At 35.7% G+C, this 25,262-nt stretch overlaps 1 protein-coding gene across 12 annotated transcripts in view; it reads right to left on the minus strand.

The window, feature by feature from the left end:
* Positions 1–25,262, minus strand: part of KMT2C (lysine methyltransferase 2C) — a 337,243-nt gene that overhangs the window by 15,353 nt on the left and 296,628 nt on the right. For 9 of the 12 annotated variants that reach the window (XM_056799936.1, XM_056799944.1, XM_056799939.1 and 6 more), the window contains 10 exons: positions 22,588–24,282; positions 13,702–13,914; positions 12,287–12,451; positions 11,400–11,541; positions 11,079–11,229; positions 9,302–9,480; positions 9,064–9,206; positions 4,747–4,999; positions 3,589–3,728; positions 2,663–2,770 (listed from right to left, as the gene is read on the minus strand). In XM_056799936.1, coding sequence (XP_056655914.1) covers positions 2,663–2,770; positions 3,589–3,728; positions 4,747–4,999; positions 9,064–9,206; positions 9,302–9,480; positions 11,079–11,229; positions 11,400–11,541; positions 12,287–12,451; positions 13,702–13,914; positions 22,588–24,282 — 3,189 coding nt within the window. The remainder of the gene's footprint in view (positions 1–2,662; positions 2,771–3,588; positions 3,729–4,746; positions 5,000–9,063; positions 9,207–9,301; positions 9,481–11,078; positions 11,230–11,399; positions 11,542–12,286; positions 12,452–13,701; positions 13,915–22,587; positions 24,283–25,262) is intronic. The other 3 variants (XM_056799941.1, XM_056799937.1, XM_056799938.1) reach the window with 2 other exon arrangements.

Below are 25,262 nucleotides of genomic sequence, written 5' to 3' on the forward strand. Positions count from 1 at the left end.
CTCCCCCACCTATAGTGCTTAGCCTCCAGTGGTGACTGGAATCTCTGGGTGGGCAAGGGTGCTAGTCCGGAGGGAGTATCTTGCTGGTACAGCAGTGCCAGGCTAAGGGCAATGAACATGGGCAGCAGGGAGGCAGCTGGAGAAATGCAGAGAAGGCAGCCTAGTCACAGCCAAGACACTTTATTTGTTGCCAACACCCCCCCCCCCCCATTCTCTAGGGCAGATAAGAAGCTTTCAGAGAACAGTGAAGTTCAATCTCCAACACCCCTCCCCCATAGACTTCTCTGAGAGCCTTGCTGACTAAGCTCCAAGGGTAAAGGCTGCAACCATTACAGGCAACAACCTTGATAACAGTGTGAGAAGCCCAGCCCCTTTTTAGCTTCTGCTGCCAGCTGGGGAAGATCTGACCTCAGGGCTCATCACTACCATCAGCCTAACCTGATCTATCAGCAGAGCTGAGAAGCCCCTTCAGGACAGAAAAGCCCACCCACAGATCCAGCATATAATCAGAAGAGCAAGATTACAGGCAAATTACAGGGGGGAAAGAAGGAAAAAAAATGAGTAAACAACAGAAAAAGAAAAAAGAAATTAAAATCGACAGCTTCAATTTAAGTAATGAACAAAGAGCAAATGGAACAAAGGAGAACTAAGGAACACTAAGCAAAAACACAGAAACTCCAGCGAATTGGACATAGGCAATAAGTCATCTGGAAACAGAAAATAGTGTCTTGAAAGCCAAAATTAAGCAGCTTGAAAATGATGCAAAGGAAATGAAAGATGAGGCAAAGAAGATGAAAGATGACCTCCAAAGTAAATCAGACCAAAAGGAGAAGGATGACCAAAAAGCCAGGGATGAAATTCAGTCTTTAAAAATTAGAATTCAACAACTAGAAGCAAATAACTTCAGAAGGCAGCAAGAATCTATAAAATGAAATCAAAAGAATGAGAAATTGAGAATATGAAACACCTCCTTGACAAAAACCGCAGGCCTAGAAAACAGACAATTTAAGAATTATTGGAGTACTAGAAGATAGATCATGACAAAAGAAAAACCCTGGAAATCATTCTACAGGAAATTATCCAAGAAAACTGCCCCAATATTCTAGAACAAGAGGGAAAAGTGGAGATTGAAAGAATCCACAGATCACCTCCTGTACTTAATCCCCAACTGACAACACCCAGGAATGTTATAGCCAAATTCAAGAACTACCAGACCAAGGAAAAATATTACAAGCTGCTAAGATGAAGTCATTCAGATACCACGGAACCACAGTTAGGATAACACAGGACTGGCTGCATCTACACAGAAGGCCTGAAAGTCATGGAATATGATATTCTGGAAAGCAAGGGAACTAGGTCTACAACTAAGAATCAACTACCCAGCAAAACTGACTATATTCTTGCAGGGGAAAAGTATGGTCATTTAATAAAATAAAAGACTTCCAAGCATTCCTAAAGAAAAGACCTAACTTAAACAGAAAATTTGATGCCCAAACACAGAACTCAAAAGAATCACCAAAAGTTAATTAAGAAGGGGGTGGGGGGGAGCAACTTTTTTTTTAAGGGACACAGTAAGTTAAAATGATTTGTATTCCTATAAGAAAAGATATTAGTAACTTAAAAATTGTTATTATCACCGGAGTAGCTAGAAGAATTATACTTAGAGGGAACAGTGACAAGTTGTATAGGATGAAGTACCAAGATATATACTTATATATGTAAGTATGCATATATAAATATATATAAAACTAGGTTAAAAAAAGAGGACAATACTAAGAGAAATGGGAAAAGAGACAAAATGGGGTAAGTTTATATTTCATTAAGAAGTGCATGGCAGGAGTGGGGGAGAACACCAATACACTGGAAGGGTAAAGAGGTTGGAGACAGGAAATACTTAATTCTCATATGCACTGAAATTGACTCAAAGAGGGAAGAACAATCAGATCCATTGGGGCAGAGAATTGATTTGCAACCTATAGAGAAGTAGAAGGGTAACAAATGGACTGGTGTGGAGGGAAGCACAATACAAGAGACAGAGGGTGTGGGAGGTTAAGTTTAAAAAGACCCTAAAGAAAAATAAGAGGGGAATAAGAAGTGGAAGAGGAGAGAAGCAAAGCAAAATAAGGGTGGGAATTAGGGGGACTGATTGAAACCAAGACACTAGTGTAGAAGGAAACAGTGAAAGAAGAAAGGGCAGGACTAGGGGAGGGAAAGAACATGATTCTTGTAACCATGGGGAAAATATTCTAAATTAATTAATTAAATAAAAATTTCCAAAAAAATAAAAATAAAAATAAAAGATGAAATGTTAAGACAAACAAAAAGGGAGAGACATAGGGGAAGGAAGCATTCTTGAAAGCAATCCTCCCTCAGTACCTAACAAATGCTCTATGCAAAACAGGCTATTTAATATTGTCTTACTGAAATCAATCAACTTTGTGGAGAATGTGTTTTGAAGGGTTGTTTGGCGGTATATTGGGGATTACATTTTATTAATCCATCATATATCAATGCATTTAAAATGTTTGCCTAATGTTGGATAGCAAGAATGACAAAGTTTGTGAAATGTGAATAAAATTTTATATACATTTAAGCTCTTCAGCTTTATGACAAAATCAAAAGCACTAATTTACTATATCTTAATTTTTAAATAATTTATTACCTTGTGTTCTGAGGTTTTTCCTTGTACAGTTGTTGAATAAAGAACAAAACAGTTATTACTACAAAATACAATGTCCTTTTCCCCTCTATCAGAGCTTTCTTGGGAATCCTGGAAATCAAAAAGAAGGGAGTATGTAAGCATTTCAACATTATAGAGCATTGAAGAAGTACTCATTAAACTAAAGATGAACACTAACGCTACTGGTGAATGGGACTCAGAATTCTTCTCTTGACCCCCCCCCCCAACTTAAGTCTCCTCGAGCCAAAGGGGCAATGAAAACTGAATAGAAGTCTCATAAGTATTTGTGTTTTGAATCCTATATAGACTATAAGGAAATATGACTAACTTTTTACTAAAAAGTAACTGTTGTCCAAATATCTAGTACACACACACAGACTGAGAGAGGTGAACACAGGAAACGTGAGCAGCAGAAATGTTTTTCCTCCCTTTCATATTTAACTCTAGCCTTGAACATAAGATGATCATAGATAGGTGCGCTACCTGACTTTTTTGTCAAGACTCCATACTAGCAAAAAAAGGTTTGTGTTTATTGTGGGAGTGGAGGTGCTACTACCCCCTATCCCCCAAAACACCTAAAACTCAAGGTTTACAAATCTTAAGTTAATGTCTTCTATCTTGTTCATTATTTACAATGTAAAAAAAGATCTATATAGCATTCACACTCTGGAAGAGTTAATAGTTATGAATTCGGAAATTGTTTTAGACACCTTGTTTTATTATTTTTCAATAATGAAAGTCATTTCTGAATAAGAAAAAAATTCTTTTGCTGAAATTCTCTTAGCAATTGAAAATGCAAATCTGAAAATTTATTTAGTGTATAAATAAAGCATATTTTGAAGCCTGTAACAAGTGCACACATACACAGATAGACACACACATATGGTTGCTTACAAAGTCCTTAGTACCTGTTTCAGAAAGCCTGGACCTTTAAAAGATTTCCGAACACCACTACCAAGAATGACCACTTTACAATGACAACACCACTGTGGTCTGAGTGCAGGGTTATCAGCAATATTTTGATTATGATCCTTATAACCAGCTAAACCTGAAGAATAAAAATTTAAGAAATTTGTAACAGGCATGTACTTCAAGTGAAACTATATACTTTAGAACTGAAAAGAAAAATTAAAAGAAACATCTACACCTGTATTCACAACAATAGAGCTTATTTATAAGAACTACATTTTAAGAGAAGGCTGAGGCTTAATTTAGGAGAATATAAGTAAAAGTTATATCATTTTACTAATATATAGAAAGTTCATACACAGATTAAGCAATTCTTCTAATTATAGACACAGACAACAAAATTATTCTTAAAAATTATTTTTTATTCATTTAGGTTCTACAAGCAAAACTGAAAGAAAATGAAAATGATTTAAACAAAATGCCTAAATATTAGGCACTAAGATAATAGAAAAGATTCACTGGAGGTGTATAACTGCATTTATGGCAAAACCTTGTATAAGAGCTGATTTTTAAAAAAACCAGTCATTAGTCTTTGCATTTAAATAATTCTTTCCTAACAAGACATTTGTTCAGTTCAGTCATGCTTTACTCACAATATATAATTGTTGTTCTTCAGTCTTTTTAGTTATGACTGACACTTCTTGACCTCATTTGGGATTTTCTTGGCAAAGATACTGGAGTGTTTTACAATTTCTTTATCCAACTCATTTAACAGATGAGGAAAATGAGGCAAATTAAGTGACTTGCCCAGGTTCACACAGGTAGAGAGTGTCTGAGTCCATATTTGATCTCAGGAAGAGGAGTCTATCTGACTCCAGGCCTAGCATTCTATACACCATATCATCTAGTTGTTCCCAGCTAAACTATAAATATGTTGAAAGTTTCTATATCAATGTCACCAACTTTTAGAGAATATAAAAGAGCAAACTAACAAAGTGCTAGAGATTCAGAAAGTGTCTGAATAATAAAACACATATATATCCTCCTCCTGGCTGGTAGACTATATAAAAATCAGTTATGAACTTCTGCAAAATAAACTGTGCAATCTTAATTTAAGAATAAAGAGTTCCAAATGAGAATGTCATAAACCAACTCACCATTGCTTGTTGGAGGAAATGGCATATTTGGTTGTTTGAGTTTATAAGAGCCTACTAGTCTTCCATGGCTTATGGATACTGGTGGAGGAGCATGTGGGAGTAACTGCTGCCGATATTCTAAGCCAGGGTTTACACGGGAGCCATTTATCAAGGCCATGTGGGAAGGAATATCTGGAGTATTACTGACTTCGTAACTGTTAGGAATTCGTACATGCAGAAGTTCGGAAAATGCAGCCACAACACTATTAATATTCTAAAAACAACAAATATTTGGGTGTTATCTAGAAGTAACAATAATTAATTGGATCATAAAATGTCATTGTTTAAAAATATTTTCCTTTTATCTATAAAAACAAGAGAATTATTATTAAAGTGATTATTTTTCAGAAAAACTTTTTTAAAAAATTTGATAAATGATCGTATTAATTGTGCTGTAATAGATCTAAGAACACATAGTTATGGGTGCTTCCTGCACTAAGGTAAAACACAAATCTGTTAATCCTGTATAATGTTTCTGGGTATCATTCTCACTATTCCAGAACTCAACCAATACACTCAAAATTTTATCTGCTTCTCTTCTGCAACAGCTCTTGGGTCATCCATCTCTATTATTCCTCACTCAATATGACTCCCTTACTTTTCTAGCCATTCGCATCCTGGATGTCATGTATACTTTTTTTTGTAGGTTAAGTGTTTCACAGAAGGAAATAAGTTACTTACTGACATGTCCTTTCCCATACTGCACCTGCACTTGTTAATTGTGCAAAATTTCCTGAATTCCTATCACATGTCATTACTATTTCTAGTCACTGAGAATCTGAGATGACCATTAACCAGTAATAGAATGTATACAGTTTCATATCCATCTTATTACTACTGGTTTCATCTCAATCTCATTTCTGCCTTCTACTGTTTTTAATACTATTGTAGGAATAATTTGGTTTATAATGGAATCTAACAGTCAGATGGAATTAACTAATCCTCTAAGAGACCCTCAATTGGTGATCATTTGTTATCATCTTCTGTATAACATAGTTCACTACTTCATGAACTTGTCCTTTAAACTAATGTTGTCATTGGCTATCACATCCATTTGCTTTAAAAAGTTATTGTGTATATGATAGATGAACTCTTTTAGAGGGAATCTTTCTGTTCATCATTATTTTGGTGATTATTTTATAATAATTCAATTCCCTGCCCCAAAGAAATAGTGATAGGAGTCAACATCTTTAAAAATTTGAAAAAAGTAGATACCTTGGTCAGACAGGTAGGTGTGAAGCTTCTCGTATTGCACAAAACATATCCTTACATCTAACCTTCTTTGTTATTGATTTTGACCTTTACTTTATAAGTTTTAACCTGGGAGGTAGAACTTGTTTTCTAAAACCATTTTGCTTCATACATTTCAATATATTTTTTTGTAACTATATTTCTACTTCTACAAATTTAAAAACATGTCCCATTGGCTTCAGACTGCCAAAGGTGTCTATGACACAAAAAAAGGATATGAATTCGTGATCTAATCAATCAATAATCAGAAAGCATAAATAGCTAATTGTGAAATGTTACCATGTATGTAAAACACCAGGTGTTTATTTGGCTTTTTAAAATTTTGCACATACTTAAGAAGGCAATGAAGTTAATAGAACCACAAAGCTCAAAAGGGAAAAAAAAATGTAAACGAGACATGAGACCACCAAAAAAACCTGGAAGAGCTAAAAATGATTTTTCAAAATGAAATAAGAATGGTAGCAGAAGTAGGTAAAGAAAGTGGGCAAAAGAATAAATGTATGGAAAGACAATTAATAAATATAGTGAAAATAATAATCGTTTAAAAATTTAAAATGGGCAAATGAAAGCCAGTGGCTCCATTGAGAATTCAAGAAACAATAAAACAAAGAAGAATAAAAACGAAAGCAAAATATTTCATCAGAAAAACAACTGACTGAAAAAACAGAACAAGGAGAAATGATTTTAGAATTATTGGACTAGCTTGAAAGCTAGGATCAAAGAAAGACATAAGAAGACTGTACTGAACACCTTCTGAATGAGATCTAAAAATAACTACCAGGAACATTATAACCAAATTCTCAAGTTTCTTCAGGTAATCAGAAAGTAGCTATTTAAATGTTGTGGAGCAATAGTCAGGATCACACAAGAATTAGCAGTTACTACAATAAAATAAAAGTAGGTTTGTAATATATTTTAGAAGGCAAATAAGGCTAAGAATAATCTATCCAGCAAAACTGAGTATCATCTTTGGGGGAGGGGAGGCGGGGAAGAGGATATTTAATGAAAGAGCATTTTCAAGGATTCCTAATGAAAAGAGAATGGAATTAAAATATTTCTTGAAAACACAAGGACTCAAGAGAAGCATAAAAACATGAAAGAGAAACCTTAAATACATTAAACTGTGTACTTTTCCTTTATAGGAGGATGGCCCATTTAACTTTTAAGAACTTTATCATTATTAGGCCATTAGTCAGAAGGATTCTACATAGAAAGAGAACATAGAAATTAACTTGATTATGTAATAAAATGGGAGAGGGATGCCATGAGAAAAGGGGGAAGGGAGAGGAAGAATAGATGAAAATATTTCATATAACAGAGGCTCACAAGGAAGAGCTTTGACCCATGGGAGGGAAATGTAGGGAGAGGTAGCAGGCAATACTGCCATAGAATTGGATCGGAGGGAAAATACACATACATACTTAAGTGAGAAGTAAAACATATCATTTGCTTATATGAAAATTTTGCACAAAATCAATGCAGCCAAAATTAGGTGGAAGACGGCAAACTGGGAAAAAAATTTTAGCAAGTTTCTCTGCTAAAGGCATAACTAAACAAATATATAGAGAAGTAAGGTAAATTTATAAAAATAAGAGCCATTCCAAAGTTGGTAAGTGGTCAAGTGATATTAAAAAGTAGTTTTCAGAAGTAATAGCTACCAATAGTTATCCAAATAACTACTGATTATACAAATGTATATTAAAACAACTCTACCTCCTCACATCACTTCAGCTACTAAGCCTACATCCTTAAGGGATCAAAGAAAAAGAAAAAGATCGAAGTGGAAATTAAGAGGGGGTGATCTACTGGCTAAACAAATCATAGTATTTAGTGGAACATTATGCCATAAGAAATGGTGAAACAGAATTCCAGAGGAAACATTTATGAAATAATGAAGAATGAGGTAAAAAACCTAGAGAACTTCTTTGTAAAATGACAACATTATTGAAAAGAAAAATAACTTTTAATGGTTTTTGAAATCTGATCAATGAAATAACCACTAGTATGGAGACACGAAGATTATATACTACCCAACTCTTAGCAGAAGGATTAAAAAATCATTCACAACACTAAAGAATTAAGAACTTCTTAATTTTGGAAACCAGGAGAAAAGTGGATATTTTAAAGAAAAATAACGTATTAACAATTACTTGGAAGGAGATTGATATTTAAATCAAATAATAAATTTTAAATAAAAGCCAAACCAAACCACATTTCTAGTAGACAGTGGTAAAATAATTTTCCCCCCTTAAATAAAGTCCCAAATCAGGGTAACAATGATCACATCACCAGTGCTTTGGATATCCATTAATTAACTTCAATGCAAAAAGCATTTAAAGGATGGTTACAAAACTGAACAAGACAAATAACGCCCAAATCAGCAGATATATTAACCATCTGATATCAATATTATGTTAATATTAACATTAGATATTACAAATATGTTAATATATTAATTCATAGAACACCTCTGTATACTGCAAGGGAAACAAAGCTGAATAAGAAATTGTCCAATGCAAAATGAAAACTACATTTTTGAACACTGTTGATGCAATTTACTCAATTATGCGTATTTATAATGGGCCACCTAAAAATTTTTTTTACTTTGAGGGGGCCATGGGAGAGAAAATTGCTTTCAAGTAATTTTAAATACATTCTAAAAGGCTGCAAAAATTTTTTAAATGTTTAGTTTCATTAAATATTTCCTAATTACATGTAAAGCAATTTAATAATCTTTTAAAAAGTATAATTTTAAATTCTCCTCCTCCTGCTCCCCAAAGGGACAAATAATTTAATATCAATTATATATATGAAGTTGTGCAAAACACATTTCCATATTAGCTATGTTGCAAAAGAAAACACAGGTTAAAAAAAAGAAAAACAAAATTTTTTTTTTAAAAAGGATGCTTCAATCTGCCTTCGGAGCAGGACTACTGTGAATTAAATACCAGTGTCCAAATATTTCGAAGTCATGAGACACAGTCTATTCATATTAGCATATATGTAAACAGTATGCTATTTTCTTACCTCAGCAGCTGTGGGATGTAGAGTGATTGCCACAGATATAAGGCCAGATTTAGGCCCATTTGGGGATGGGCCAAATGGAGAGGTGAAAAAAAGGGTGCCTGAACCAGGCTCAGCTTTTATATCATTTTGTCTGGCTTCTGAACCTTTAGAAGAATAACAGTGAGAGGTTGACAGTCAAAATCCAAAGGTTAAGTACATTAGCACTACCACGTTCAGGAAAAAATAGTAATATCTTAACCTTTTCCAGTGCTGCTTGGCAAAATTGGAATGACAGGAGATGGGACAGGCTCTGGAGGTTCTTCTTTAACCAATGACAGGTCAGGATACCTGCTTATTTCCATTCCTACCACACTTTCAGGAGAAGAAGATGGAACAAAACTCTCAGGAGTATCCCTATCATTACATGGATCCTGTACCCTGAAAGAAAGGAGTAATCAAAATGTGTAGTTTCACAAGTGAAGAACAAATATTTTAGATTTTGCATGGATTTAAGTAGCAAACTAATCAATTTATAAAGTGTAACTAACACCTTCATTTGCCAAGTAATTACAAGAATACTAGACATTCAGAACAAAGGCTGGGGAACCTGAAAGTTTATGGAGATAAAAAATACTGATGAACTCATTAACATTTTGAGGGGGCAGCTAAGGTGCTCAGTGGATTAAGAGCCAGGCCTGGAGACAGGAGGTCCTGTGTTCAAATGTGACATTAGACACTTCCTAGCTGGGTGACGCTTAAACTCCATTGCCTAATTTTTGCTTTGGAACCAATACAAAACACTGATTCTAAAATGGGAGGTAAGAGTTAAAAACAAATCAAAACAACAGTAAGCTGAATGTGGATTTCTCTTGTATATGATGAAATCTGAAACTAAGAAATGTATATCCTTTCGGTCACAAATAAGAGGAAGAGATAGGATTTGGGTGTAAACCTTACACAACACTATCAGTAAAAATGAAATTCATTAGCTTAATAGAAAGTAGGGATTACCAATTTATAAAGACTTAACAAGAGTTAATGAGGTACATGGAGGACAGTTCTGCAAGGGATGATTTATAGATAGCTTCCTCTTCTCCCCTATTTTTTAGCTTCTATTTTAGGTAGGTGCCTTTTGCCATTACCTCCTCTTATATACCTGTTGTATAAGAAAAGGTGGCTTTACTCATTACTGAGGCTAACCTCTTAACCTATTCAAGAAATCACATTGCATACCATCTCTTACAATGGATTCCCCTGTTGTCATCCCCACTCTCACTTTCAAACTCTCTCTTCTACTGGCTTATCCCCTTATTGCCTACAAAGATATGCATGGCTCACCTAAAAAAAATCTTCACTTGCTCCTTCCATCTCCATTATTGTCCCACATCTCTTCTGCCCTTTGTAGCTCATCTCCTTGAAAAAGCTGTCTACATTAGGTATTTCCAGTTTCTTTACTTTCAGCTTCCAAATTTATCATTCCACTGACATGGCCCTATCCATTATTACTAATGATCTGAACTGACTTTTCTAAATTCTCATCCTAGACCTCTCTGTAACCTTTGACACTTTCCCTAGATAGTCTCTTCTCTCGAGGTTTTTGGGGCACCATTCTATTCCCATTCTCCTTCCTTTGACCACTCCTTTCTCTGTTTGCTATGTTAGATCTAGATCATACCATCTCACCATGGGAGCTGATGAGATTGTTGTCTCTTTCATTAAATTATAAGTTCACAATAAATCCAATTTTTTCTTTAATATAAAGGATATTTTTCCCTTTTTTTTTTAAGAGCTTTTACAGCCTACACTAAAGAAGGGACCTCACCAAGAGATTATTTATGATTGAAATCATAGGTCCTATCACTAGTTTGGCTCCATGACTAACTTTCTGCAAAAGTTACATGTGAGAAAACCAAGCAGTTTAACAGATAAATCTATAATAAAAAGTTTATAATAATGTAATGACAGCTGTGTGTGTGTGTAAAACATTTTATGTGAAAACAATGTTAAGAACACTTCTGAGGAAAAGAAACTTTTACCTTAATTCTTCTTGGTTGTTATGAGGGGGTGTTGGAAGTGAAGCAGGAACATCCACAGTCTTGGGGGGGCCCTGGGCCATAGCTCTGACCAGGAGGTCATCCTGTGGTTTGAAGGGCAGTGGAAACTGTTTAGGCCCAAGAGCTTTGGTAACTGAAAACACAAAAGCATAAAAAACATTAAAATCAATATTTCAGAAATTTGACAAAATTAGAAGCAGAAAGAAATGTAGAAATTTTAATGTGCTGGAGTTAAATAATATACATTTTATGTGTTAGGAGAATGATAATTTGACATTTTAAAAGTGGTAGTGTTCATCATACCATCATGGCCCACTAACATTCCAGCTCTGCCAGCAAGTTCCTCTGTAGTTGCAAAGCCATTTGCCATCTTTTGACAGGTGACAGGAGGAGGAGTAGGAGGGAGAGAAGCTGGAGGTGTGGGAGGGTTACTCAAGTTGTTCTGCTGGAGATCAAAAAATTTAAAACAGAGTTAACTTATACTTTTTTTTTCCTTAAACAATGACAACAAAAAAAAGTTCCATGGAATGTTCAGTGCATGGAGGCAATGGCATAGTAATTTTAATTAAAAAGCTTTTCACACATAAATGGACAGATGAAAAAGGAAAATTAAAAATAGGTCTATAACTCCTTGATTAAGCCTGACATAAATGTTCTTTATGGTGGATGTTTAGTTATTTCTGTAGCTCAGATCTGTAGGCATGAAGCCCTCTAATGTCCTTAAGTAATTTTTATTCATCTGATTTTGGTTTGTCAAAAAACTTTGCAAGTTCTGAAATTCTTTCTTACACTAAGGCTTTAAAAAGCAACAACACTGGATTCTTAAACCAAAGATTATATATATGCAAAGCCTGAAAATCTTCTCAAATTCTCAATAAGAAATGTGTTGTTGATCTAAATGCCTAGTATTTCATGAAATTGTAATTACAACTCATTTTCTTTGATAATATTGAAAATGTAGTACTTGTTTTATTATAGCTATATCACACATGTGAACTCATATTTATGGAGACAAAAGTCACCAGTCCAAAAAGAACAACCTTAAGATATCATATAATTGGGGGAGGAGGGGTTTAATTGATCTCTCAGTTGAGTTAAGGTTCAGAATATAAACTCAAAAAGAAATAATGCACAGAAAAACTATCATGGCTTGGGTGAGGTAAAAATAGATGGGGGAAAAAAATCCATACCTTGTAGATCAATTGAGAATAGTAATCTGAGACCCCTTCAAGGGTGGCACTGCCAAAAGCTCCTAGAAGGCGATTTCCACTATTATATTGGCCACTGCCATAAGGAAGAAAGTGTGCAAAATTCACTCCAATGATTGGTTCCATTAGAGGAAGCAGAGAGAGCTGCTATTGAAAAAATATGTACAAGTGATACAAATGATAAACAAGAAGAAAACAATTTTACAGGAAAAATTAATTATCTTCCTTAAGCAAGAGAGCACGTAGAGACTCAAAGAATATAGAATGTAATGTAAAATGATTAAAATTCCCCTACCACAAAGCCAAAGTATCAAGACAGTGGATATTAATAAGGTAGAGTAAGGAATATGATTTTGACCTGGGCTTTAAAAATAAAATAAGAATTAATCCCTTTAGGATGGCTAAACCAGAAAAACAAATGGTGCCTTCTGCAAATATCAGGGGTCAATTTTCTTGCCTCCACATCAGGAAGGAGAGGCTGAGGGACAATAAAACTGATATTAACATTCAATTCAATCAGCCCCTTTAGTTAGGCAACTAGGTGAAGCAATAGATACAACCATCAATGGATCTAGAGTCAGGAAGACCCAAGTTTGAATCTAGCTCATTTAATAACTATATGTCTTGGGGGGAAAAAAAGACTTAATTTTCTTGCCTTCCTCAGTTCCATCAAATGGGGATAATATTAGTGCCTACCTCCCAGGGCTATTGTGAGAAATCAAATGAGATTTACTAAAGGGCTCTGCAAAACTTAAAAGTTCTAAATAAATTCTACCTATTTTTATTTTGTAAAAAATATATGAAGCACATAGTATGTAGGAAGCAATGTTCTAGTTACTGGGGGAGATACAAGATTTAAAATATTAATAATGGTGTGTGTCAATAATTTAACAAGAATGGGGAGAATCTATAAATCTCTGTTGTGGAGAAGAGACTTTTAGCTCCATTTTCTTGGTTTCTGAGGCCAAAGGAAATGACAGATTATTTTTTTTTCTATTAACGCTGAGGCTATTCACCAAGTTTGTAAAAGAATACAAAGCAACTATTGATTTAATGTATTGGTACATGGGACACTTGCAGACAGAGGGAAACAGTATCAGGGAAGCCTTCACAATACAAAGGCTTCTATCAGACCTTTTTCTTGTAGGAGGTTCTATGAGAGGTTACAGCATATTTTTTTTGAACTGAGGATCACCATCACAATGGATAAGGAAATAATCAATTAAGAGACTGGGGTTTAAGTGCTCTGTATGGGATTAATCTCAATGATTCTTTTTGGTGTTTTTTCAATTAACTTATAGGAATAGAAAAATTTTCATCCTAACTCTAAAGTCACAATAGTTTTAAAAAATTTATGTTTTCTCCCAAACCTCAAAGAACTGCCTCTAATAATTCACCTGTTTCAAGTGGGCAAATGTTTCTGTGTTAGAATAAAGAGACTGTTTTTCCTCTTCATCCTTCTTTCTTTTCTTAGAACGAGGTGCTCCCTTTTCTCCAGTCCTCTGAGTCCGTTTGTTTCGTTGCTTCTTGGTTTCACTTAGTAAATCTGTTTTGGTCAGCAAGTTATTTCCACATCCAAGACCAGCTTGTATCTGATTTCCTGGAATTGGCTGGAAGAAATATGGAAGTCAACAAATAAGAATGGACCATTATGTATTCAATGTTTTTTTCATGCTAGTCCAACTTCAACCAGAGTCAATACATTCAGTGCTTAATGGTGACAAAGAAGATGACTGCAGGCCACAAAGTGAATTTGTTTTAAAGATGCTATTCACATTTGTGGGCATCTTCAGCTGGATATGACAAAAGGCAAAAGGAAATAGGAAATATTTTTCAAATGAGTTCAAAACCAGAAACAGCCATCTAAAATCTGACTCTGCATTTTGCTATTTATTGCCAACAAGGAAGAAAAACACATGCTTCTTAGAATATCAGTTGTAAAAGTACTATGCTCTAGGATCTTGTGGTGTCCACTCATGGAAATCTTAATTCTTTCTTGGTGGTGATGAACTATGGGGTCAACATTTGGGAATAAGAGCATCTGGGAATACCTTTGCTAGGATCAAGAAACTTTCAATTGATTACTACAGTATTCCCTAGAGAAAAAGACAAACACATCACAAAGTATTATACAGCACCTAAATTATAACATTAATACAGAGTCAAAAATGTATCGGACTATTCTTAAATCAATGATATTTCACATAAATTTTGCTTTTCATTTTCACTGCTTTGTAGTTTTAAGTATTCAGAATTACTTCCTGCTGATTTTCTCTTTTGAACATAGACACTTCTCTTTTCTTAAACTAGATACCTGAGAAACTATCTAAAGAAAGGCTCAAGGTTTGGACGAAAAAGATTACAATATTCTAGTTGTGTACATACTACTTAATGGCAATTATCAAGGAATTCAACAGAATTAGATTAGCTATGTTTAACTGTTAAAGCATTGTGTTCTTGCTTGGGACACACTAAGTAATGCATTTAAAAGTATTTTGTAAATATAACTATTATAAAAAGATAAAAAAATCTAGGGCCAGCCTCAAAGAAACTTTCAAAATAGAAGCTAATAACATGTTTGGAAATAGGTCACTACTTTTATAGGCCAAATATTTCTGAACCAACTGAATTACATGTACAAATATAATTTTTCCTTTCCTTTAGTATAACATGTCTTTTGTTTGTTCTGAAGGCTTAAAAATACCAGGTTTAATTACCAGGATTTTTTTAGGCCGGTAATAAGAGAAATGGGATTATCTAGCTTTTGTTAATTATGTCTAAAGATAATTTTGACAAATTATAAAAAATGGCTCCTAAATTCTGTGACAAGAGGAAAAAAAGTGTTAATATGGATTCAATATGGTCTAGCAAAAAACAATAGAACATTTTAAAAATAAATACCACTTTTACTTTTCTCTACCACTTCTACCTTCTTAATGATTTCTCTATTCTATGACCCAGCAATGAAGCTTAGTTTGGTTTTCCATTTTATCTAATAGAAATGTTAATCAAAACAAACTATAAACTAATATCACTTTGTTATTTTAAAGATGTGATGTTTTGGGCATGGGTAATTCCTTTCACCAAAGGCGCTCTGTGTATGAGAATATGTGTGTATGTATATGGGCACATACATCATTTTGGTATGGTATAGTGCCTGCCAATTTGCGGGGGAAGAGGTAGAAGCATTTGACATGAAGAGAGAATGAGTAAAAGCAATAGATGATAATAGCAATAGGGAGATGAGATGCAAAGTCTTCAATGAGGTTTGTGGAATGGAGATAGTGAGAATGCCATAATCACCATGGCAGCGAAGAAGTCTTTCTACTTAATAGGATCTGTCAAAAGGCATAATTTTTGAGAACTCAAGATCAATAATGTTTTGAAATATTAGAGTAGAAATTTAGTGAAAGAACCATAAACTAGAGGAAACCATTTTCAAACCTTACTGCTCTCTGAACTTTCCAGAAAATTGAGTATATTTCCTATATTTGTTGAGCTGAGAATATAGTCTAATTATAGAGGCTGTTTATCTTTTTTAAGAAAAATTAAAATTAATAATTCACAAAGTCAAACATTACTAATACAGTATACTGTTGAAATTGGTTTTAAATTGTAAATGAACCGTTAGTAGGGCTCTTATTAAGGTATAGGGGACAGAGTACTAGTCTTCAGATGGGCAGACTCAAAACTCATCATCTGAAACTTATAAGCAAAGTGTTCGTGACTGAGACATATATTCCTGAATCTCGGTTTCCTCATCTGTAATATGGATATAGCAATTATGCCTCACAGCATTGTGGTGAGAAACAAATGAGCTAATAAAGCCTCTTTGCAAACTTCAAACTAGATAAAACTAGATAAAGTTAGCTATTAATGTCATTAAAAATCCAACCATATGCAATTATCATTTAAAAAAGCAATCACCTCATAAACAAAACAAACCATCATGCAGGTTTATAACTTTTTCAGAGTTAACTAATAATGAAGTTTTTTTTTTCCCCTTCTCTCTCCAACAATTTAATATATTGAACTTAATATTAATTGCATATGGATAATTTCCAAATACACAGCCCCAGTTTATACTTAACAAGCAGCTGAATACTGGTGCTTTGATTTCCACTTACCCAAAACTGGGGTCTCTTTCCATTACTCCTTTTTTAGTCACAATTTCTATCAATGACATTACCATTCATTCTCCCAAAAGAAAAAGTTACCAGGTTTTACTGACTTTACCTTTATATTTTCGCTTACATCCAAATCCCTTGCTACTTAAGTTCTTCTACTACTACTACCCCTGTAAAAGGGAATTCTTAATCCCTTGCTCTAATTTAACTGGGGAAAGAGCTGGCTGGCTTAGTGAATAGAGAGCCAGGCCCAAAGATAAGAGGTTCTGTTACCATGGAGAGCAGCCCACAGTTAAAGGAAATAGAAACTGCTCTCAGAGAGGAAGGTTGCAGGTTAGATTCCTACCTGGCTCGCCAAGAAATGTAGGGGTTAAAATTAGGAGCTTGACATAGCTAGGAGAGCAGCTTAACAAATTTTTGTTTTAATTGAGAAAAAAAAAAGACAGAAAGATGAGAGAGAGAGAGAGAGAGAGAGAGAGAGAGAGAGAGAGACACCCTAGCACTCTCGAAAACTACTTAAATCTTATATCAATCTATAAACTACATAAAAACTATCATTTGAGAGAGTCTTACTAATAACTCTTCAACCTAGCTAACCAGGCCAAAACAACATTATATATATTCTAACTCACTAAACAATGGACAGCTACCAACCCACACACTCTCCTTCCATTCGATTCTACAGTAGTCAACTGTCACCATCAACTGCCAGCAGCAGTCTACCCTCAGGAAAACTTAAGAGCAAAAGCCCCTTCTCACACTTCGTGCTTGTCCAACTCTCTCACTGTCCAACTCTCATTCTTATATCCAGTTTCTATTTCCTTTAACTGTGGGCTACTTACCATGGTAACAGAACCTCATCTTTGGGCCTAGCTCTCTGTCTACTGAGCCAGTCAGTTCTTTCCCCAGTTAAGTTAGAACAAGGGATTAAGAATTCCTATTTATACCCCTTAGAGCAGGTCTTTTGGCCACTGGCACCTGAACTCTTGAAATACCTCACTAAACAGGTCTGCCAACTACTATTCCGTGTTTCTTTGAATCAATCACTCTTCTTGTTAGTATTTCTCCTCAAATACAAGGTTGTTCCCATCATTTCTCCACTCAAAGTCCTTCACTAACAACTATGTAAAATGTAAATTCTTTAATTGGCATTTATGATTTTCTAAAACTATGGCAATACTCTATCTTCTAGCCTCTTCTTACAAGACATGGTTCCAAGTTCTCTACACTCTACCTAAACCAGATTATTTATTCCCTTTGCAGGACCTATACCATTTCATCTTCAGGTTCATAAATTTCTTGGAGTCTTACTTCTCCATTTCCAGTTTCCCTGCATGTTAAATTCTAACTTGTTTGGTAAAAGTAAATGAATGCTTTTAACTCCACAAAGTCTTTTAAGATCCTTCTAAAGGTTAAGCCATTCCAAACCATCTACCCTTAACATTACCTCCAAACTATGTTACAGAATTCTGGATACACTTAAAAATACATCTTTACCTTCTGTCTTAGAATTACTAAGAGGAGGCAGCTGGGTGGCTCAGTGGATTGAGAGCCAAGACTAGAGACAGGAGGTCCTGGGTTCAAATCTGGCCTCAGACACTTCCCAGCTGTGTGACCCTGAGCAAGCCACTTAAGCCCCACTGTTTAGCCCTTACCGTTCTTCTGCCTTGGATTCACTATACTGACTCCAAGACAGAAAGTAAAGGTTTAAAACAAAAAAAATAATTAATACTAAGTATCAGTTGTAAGGCAGAAGAGCAGTAAAAGCTAGTCAATTGTGGTTAAGTGACTTGCCCTAGGACAGATATAGCTAGAGGCCACATTTGAACCCAGGTCCTCCCAACTCCAAGGTTAGCACTTCATCCACTGAGTCACCAAGCTACCTCTTATATCTATTTCTTATGCAGTCATATTATTATGGAACTGGTGCCTAGAAAAGTCCTTGGGATATAGTTTGCCTTTAAAAAATGCTTTCTAAACATAACAGAAGATAATGTTTCTATCAAATAAGGAAAGGCTACACAAATCATGGGAAATGAATTTAATATAGTAATGTAGCACTGTAGTAAATGGCAAATATGATGAATACAGAGAAACAGCTAAATGAAATGATAGAGCTGGGTGGCTCAGTAGATTGAGAGCCAGAGGTATATAGAACATATATAAGGTATATAGAACAAGGAAAACAATTAAACATGGTTATAATATAAAGGAAAAATATAGCCTGTATAATTATAATAAGCAACATGGCCCCCAAAAAGAAGTGAGCTATGGATTTATAATTATGAATATATTGTAAATCAGATGTTTTGCTGAAGTGCCATTAAAACCGTAACAAGAAATGAATCCCTAGGGAGGGAAGGAAGCAGAGATAAAGTTCAGAAAAGAATGGGTTATAAAAACAAATCTTAGAATGGCAAAATTTTATTCAAGTGGCAAGCCACAATTAAAATAAAAAAACAGCTGGCATGGGAGGGGGCGTGGAGCAAAACTGGGAGATAAGGGGCAAAACAGCCAAAGTCTCTCAACATTATCCTCAAAAAACCTTATTTTTTAAACCATTACCGTATATCTTAGGATTGGCACTAAGTTATCAGTCTGAAGACAGAAGAGCAGTAAGGACTGGGTAATTGAGATTAAGTGATTTGCCCAGTCACACAGCTAGGAAGTATCTGAAGACACATTTGAACCCAGGTCCTCCTGACTACGGGTCTGGAGTACTACCCACTAAACCCCCTAACTGCTCCCCAACTACTTTAAAATCATGATTCAAATCAAATTTTGAAGTAGCAGAGTCAACAAATGGTCAGAGTGAGATATTTTTCCAGCATCAGAAAACAAAGGAAGCCAGCAGGTGAAGGCCTGCCCAGTGTCCACACATGCAGTGGCACCAATAGCATCTACAAAAGTAGCTTTGGGTCCTCTTGGCCTAGAATCTCTAAGAGGATCACAACTGGTCAGAAAGAGAGTAGCGCCTTTCTTGGCACTGAGGACAATTGTTAAGGACTGGCAACTCTAGTGACCATCAGTAGTTCTGGATTTCAATTACAGTGTGTAGAGCAGTGCTGCTGGTCAGTCATGAGGAAGCAGGGGACCTGGTCATGGTATCAAGGTGAAGGTCTGGGCTGGTGTAGGTTTGAATGTGAAAAATTCAGAGATTCTTACTGAGGAAAAGGGGGAAGTTTTATTGCGGCAAAAGCTAGCAGACTACTCTGAGGGCAGGGTGGGAGAGCTCTTATTGGGGGTGTTAGTATACCTGGACTCAGCTAAAGGAGCCAGTTTTTTTTTTTTTTGAACAGCTAGAAAAATGGGATGCTTGTGGTGCACCCCCTTCTATGTGTTCTTGGTATTGTCTGAATTTGCTGCTGACACCAAGGGTATAGGGGGAAAGCAGGATATCTGCAGTTTCCCCCCTTTATGTACTCAGAGCATATAGCCGTGAAGGGGACAATCAGAGCAAAGGCAAAGAGGAATGGTAACACTTGTGGCTACAGGGGACATGGGGCACTTCCTTGGTAAAGACCAAAGCAACAGACCAGGAGAATAGTGACCTCAACAACTAGGGAGCACACCCCAAAATTTACAGATCCACAGAATTAATTCTGAAAACAGGAGCACAAAAAAGCTTGAAGTTTGGCATAGTGAGACCCAAGTGCAATTTTTGACAGCAAAAATGAGTAAACAACCACCACAAGACTTGGACTATTAGAAGCTACTATGGTGACTGGGAAGATCAGGACAAACTCAGAAGACAAGGAGAAAATGCAAAACATATTCATGTACTGTTATTGGAGCAATGAACTGGTCCAATCATTCTGGAAAGCAAGTTGGAATTACACAGATGAAATAATTAAAATATCTATGGTCTTTAACAAAGAGATTCTGTTAAGTATACATACTCCAAAGAAGTCAAAGAAAGAAAGCTTGTATATATGTCAAAATTGTATTAAGCAAAGAACAAGAAGCACTATGGCTAACCATATATTGGGAATATAGGAATATTACTGTGTTGTAAGAAACAACGGGTATGATAAATACAGGCTCTGCGCTCAAATCTGGCCACAGACACATCCTAGCTGTGTGACCCTAGGCAAGTCAGTTAACCCCATTTGTCTAGCCCTTATTGGTATGCTTTGGAACTCAGTATTGATTCAAAGATGGAAGGTTTAAAAAAAAAAAAAAGAGTTGGTTCTTTGGGAAGGGAAAGGAGAGAAGGACTTTGGGAAATGTAGGCAAAAAAAATACCAATAAATTGTACTTAAAAAAAAATAGGAGGTGGCATCAAATCAGCAGTATCATTTCTATAAATTATGCAACTCATTCATGGGATTTAAATACAGGGTCCAATATACTTTACTATATTGCCCCCCCCAATAATGATGGATTGAATACTAGATCTTTTAATATAATAAACATGTATTCTAATCAATAAAAGTTCCCTGATCAAGGAGAGGAAAAAAAAATAAATTCAGTATATATGGACTCCTTAACAACATCATGAAGAATCAAGAATTTTTGACTTAAATGATACAATTTCAGAACCCAGGGGGAAAAAAGGATAAAATTTTACCTAAAGATGAAAAATAACAGTATCAATATTCAATTGGAAGGAGTCTGACATTTAAATGTAGAAATAATCTTAAATAAGTGAAACTAAAACACATTTCTATTTTTCTTGGACATAACAGATTTCTGGAATAAACCCTCAAGCAAGCATAACAATGACCATATTTTATGAATGTAGTTCATTGTTAAGGTGCCTTAATGAATGACCATTAATTAACTTCAATTCAAAAAGCATTTATTAAATAAACCCTTATGTATGCATGTGTGAAGATTAAATTGTAATCCCCTGATGGTAACAATGAAGGTACTTAGTTTTTCCTTTACTGGGAAGATAGAATTGTAATCCAGTCTATTTTTAGATTTTAATCTACAAAAAGATAGTAACTCAGTATTTGAAGTATATCAGAGTGGTCAGTCCTGGAGAGGAGCATCTGCTGTGATAGGTAGATGTGAAATTTAGGGGAGGTGACCCAAGAGAAAAAGATCTTTAAAAAGAGGACCAGAGGCCAGAAGAAGAGATAGTCAATATTCAATTCAAGTTAGATCTAAGAAATCTCACTCGGAGGAGAGACTGGAAGACAAGACACTCAGACTTGGAGTGAAGACACTTGGCTGTGGAACTGGACCCCTGGAGAAGCTCATGCAGGAGACCTCAGGCTGCTTTCCTTTTAGACAGTTATCGTTGGTGAGTGAAAGGTTGATTTAGTAACCCTGCTTTTCTCAGACCTCTGAGAAAGGCCCATCATCTTGAGACTTTTTTCCCCTGATTAGGGTCTTAGAATTTCTACCTGGCTCAGAGAAAGCTGGAGTTGTCTGTCTGTCTGTCAGTCTCTCTCATATTCCTTAATATCTTCTCTCCATTGTAAATAAAACTACCATAAATTACATTTTACTTTAGTAATTCCTTTTGTGATTTTAAAAATTAAATTCCTGGTGACCACCTAATTAATATATTCAGTCCAACCACAATTAAATTTAACACATGGAACTAAAGGATATATATATATATATAAATAAAATAACTGAACATGACAACTAACATCAAAATCAGAAGATAAAATCAATCATTAGCTAACATTTATAGAGCACCTATTATGTAACACACTATAGGAGATACAAAACTGAATGAGATATTGTCCATTCCCTGGAGAAGATTTTACTCTAATCAAGAAACTGAAGTCATTTATATAAAATAACATAAACCAGAATTTATGTTCCACAAGTGAAGAACAAAGAGCTATGGGGCTAAGGAGAGGAAGAGAATGTTTAAAATTGTGGATCTGAATTATGGACAAGTATGAAACAATTCCTTATACCCATAAGACTTATAAATACATACCAAGAAGCTAATCAATAAGAATTTTAATGTACTAAATGTCCAATAATGAAGACAAAAAGCTCTACATTAAATAAAGGCATGAGGAAGTGAATGGAAAAATTAACATAAGACTAACTTAATTGGACTATTGAACTCCAAGTGGGAAGGAGAGAGGGGAATAAAATTGTGTCATTTCCAAAAACAAAAATCATGAGAAGGAAAAAGAATGGAGAGAAAAAAATTTGATGATTTTAAAAACTGTTGAAACTTACCAGACCTTCAGTTGATTTATGTTTCTCATTTAATTTGGTATTGCCAGAACGTTCTTCTTCTAATCTCAAGTTATCATCAGATTTTTTATTTAAAAGGGAAGATGTCTTTTTATTTTTCAATAAATGTTTCAAAAGCTCATTCCCTGAATCTCCTTTTGAGGGAGGAACACTTACTAACTGTGTAGGACATGAGGCTGATAAGACAACTTTTTCTTCTATTTTAATGCCAGTTTGATCCTCCAGTTTGGGCTCAGTTTGGCCAGGGCATTGTTCTGCCTCAGCCTTTTCCAGTTTAATTTCTTGAATATTTTTAGAGACTTCCAAGGTGAACTTTACAGATTCTGAGTCTTCAGTGGACTGATGATGTGGATTCCTCTGAGAAAAACCACTATTGGAAAGATTGTCTTCTAATTCTGAAGATGGCTGATTTATCTCCTCATTAGTAGTTGAAGAGCCAGGGGGTTCTGATGACTCTGGATCTATGGGATGAGGGTTAAGTTCACTGGGTGTGACCATTGTTGGGGTTGAGGTAGGCTCTGAAATACTTGGAGTTGGAGGGGCAGTTATATCTGAATGTGGAGTTGATGGTGCCTTTGTTGACTCCGCATCATCATCTTTCTTTTTTTTTCTTATTCTTTTCTTTTTCCCTTTTTCTTCTGGAATTATATCAGAATACAACTGAATAAGAGACTGGCTTGATCCAGGATAGTTTTGAATGTGGGGCACTGTAGTCTCCTGTCCACATGGAAGACCACTATTAGCTGTCTGTGGTGTTGTTGGCATTCCAGGAGGAAAGGAAGGTCTTATTTGGCCTTGTGAAAAATTGCTCCCAGAAAGATTTCCATGTGGCTGTTTGACAGAATGGAAACTTGGACCACCACCAGGAACTAATGATGGGTCAGGCCCAAAAGGTGCAGGACCCATATGCCGTCTTTCATTAGTCTGCATAAAAGTTTGATTAGGGGGTGAATTCACAGATCCCTGTTGTATACCTGGCTGTTGTAGTACCTGCCCTATTTGCTGTTGATGTTGTGGAGACGGTGGAAGGGGTCTAGGATGTGGCATGAAATCACAGGGTAAGTCAGAATTGAAATATGGAATCTGGGACAAAGACCTATTATTCAATTCTGATCCAATCATGCCATGCTGTTCCATTTCTATCCTCTGTTGCAAAACTCTCTGCCGGTCCACTTCTTGCATGAGTTGAATTCTTTGTCTTTCCTGTTGTTCTCGTAAACGTTCCTTACGTTCTCGCTCTTGAAAACTTTCACTAAAGGGGTTATTGTCATCAAATTCTACTATGGGAGGTGGGCCACCCTGTGGATTTGGATTTGAAGTTGACCCTGGAGCTGAAGCATTAGGTTTTATAGGTATTGGAGGCATTGGAGGCTGTATCCTTGAAGCATTTACAGGGAGACGAGGAGGGGTACTTGTAGGTTGCCAACCTGGCAAATTTGGCATTCTTGCAGGATTGGATTGACTAGGAATAATAGATGTATGCTGTTGGTGTTGAAGCTGCTGTGATGCCATTGGAAAATTTGGCTGACTTATTGTTGATGGTGACCCTCCAGGAACCATTGTGGGCTGAGGCTGGACTCCTGGCATCAAGACAGGTGGGGCCATTGCACATTGCTGTTGCTGTTTGATTCGATAATCCTCAATGAGCTCAGCATGTTCTTTTTGTTGTTTACGAATCTGAAAGACAAAAATATCATGCAATCGTATGAATATTTGTAGACAATTTATTCAATACATATTCATTGAGAACTGATTATGTGAAAGTCTCAGTGAAAAGCCAGATTAGTCAGTAAATCTTGGCTGGTGGTATAGTTAATAATAAAGACAGCAATAAGATGTCAAGGGACTACATTAGATGGAAGAGATTTAGAAGTTAAGACTAGAAAAAAATTTTTTTTCTTGGACAACAGCAACAATTAAAAAAACAAAGTTTTAACAGTTGCAGTTTTAGATCAATAATATTCTTATCACCAGGACTTACTTAACTCTCCTATATGTACTCTACAGTCCACCAAAATAGCCTATTTGAGGCATACCATCAGCATTCATCTCCCCTTTCCACGCCTTTTTACTGTGCCGTGGTGTGCTCTTTCCCCAGACACCACATCTCAGAACTTCTTGTTTCCTTCCAAGATTGAGGGGAAAGTTTACCTTCTTTAAAAGGCCTTTACTCACTACTCAACCAGCCTTATTCAACTGTTTCCCCTCTATAGTTGCCTTGGATCTGCTCTGTATATATTTTGAATGTACTCGCCTGTGAACATGTTTTACTCAGACCCTAAAATGTAAGCTACTGGGATCCAAAATGGAGGGAGAGGGAACATTCCAGCCAAAGGTTCCCAACATTGCCCTCTAATCAACTTTAAGAGTGTGTCAAATCAAATTCTGAGATGATATAGCCAGCAAAGTGGCAGGTGAGACATTTCTTCAACCCAAGAAAATTTAGGTCAGGAGAGGTCTGTGACATGAGGGTAGAGAATGAATCAGAATACATGTGGCAGTAGGACCGTGATGGGCTTCAGAGGTAATGACAATAGTTGCCACAGTTTCAGGAACTCTCATAGCCCAAAATGGTAAGAGGATGAGATAACTGGTCAAAAGGAGATTGAAAAGTGCAGGAACAAGTGCGGTTTGGTATTTGGCCATTACCCAGTTCC

Source organism: Monodelphis domestica, chromosome 5, assembly GCF_027887165.1.
Source record: "Monodelphis domestica isolate mMonDom1 chromosome 5, mMonDom1.pri, whole genome shotgun sequence".
Taxonomy (NCBI): domain Eukaryota; kingdom Metazoa; phylum Chordata; class Mammalia; order Didelphimorphia; family Didelphidae; genus Monodelphis; species Monodelphis domestica.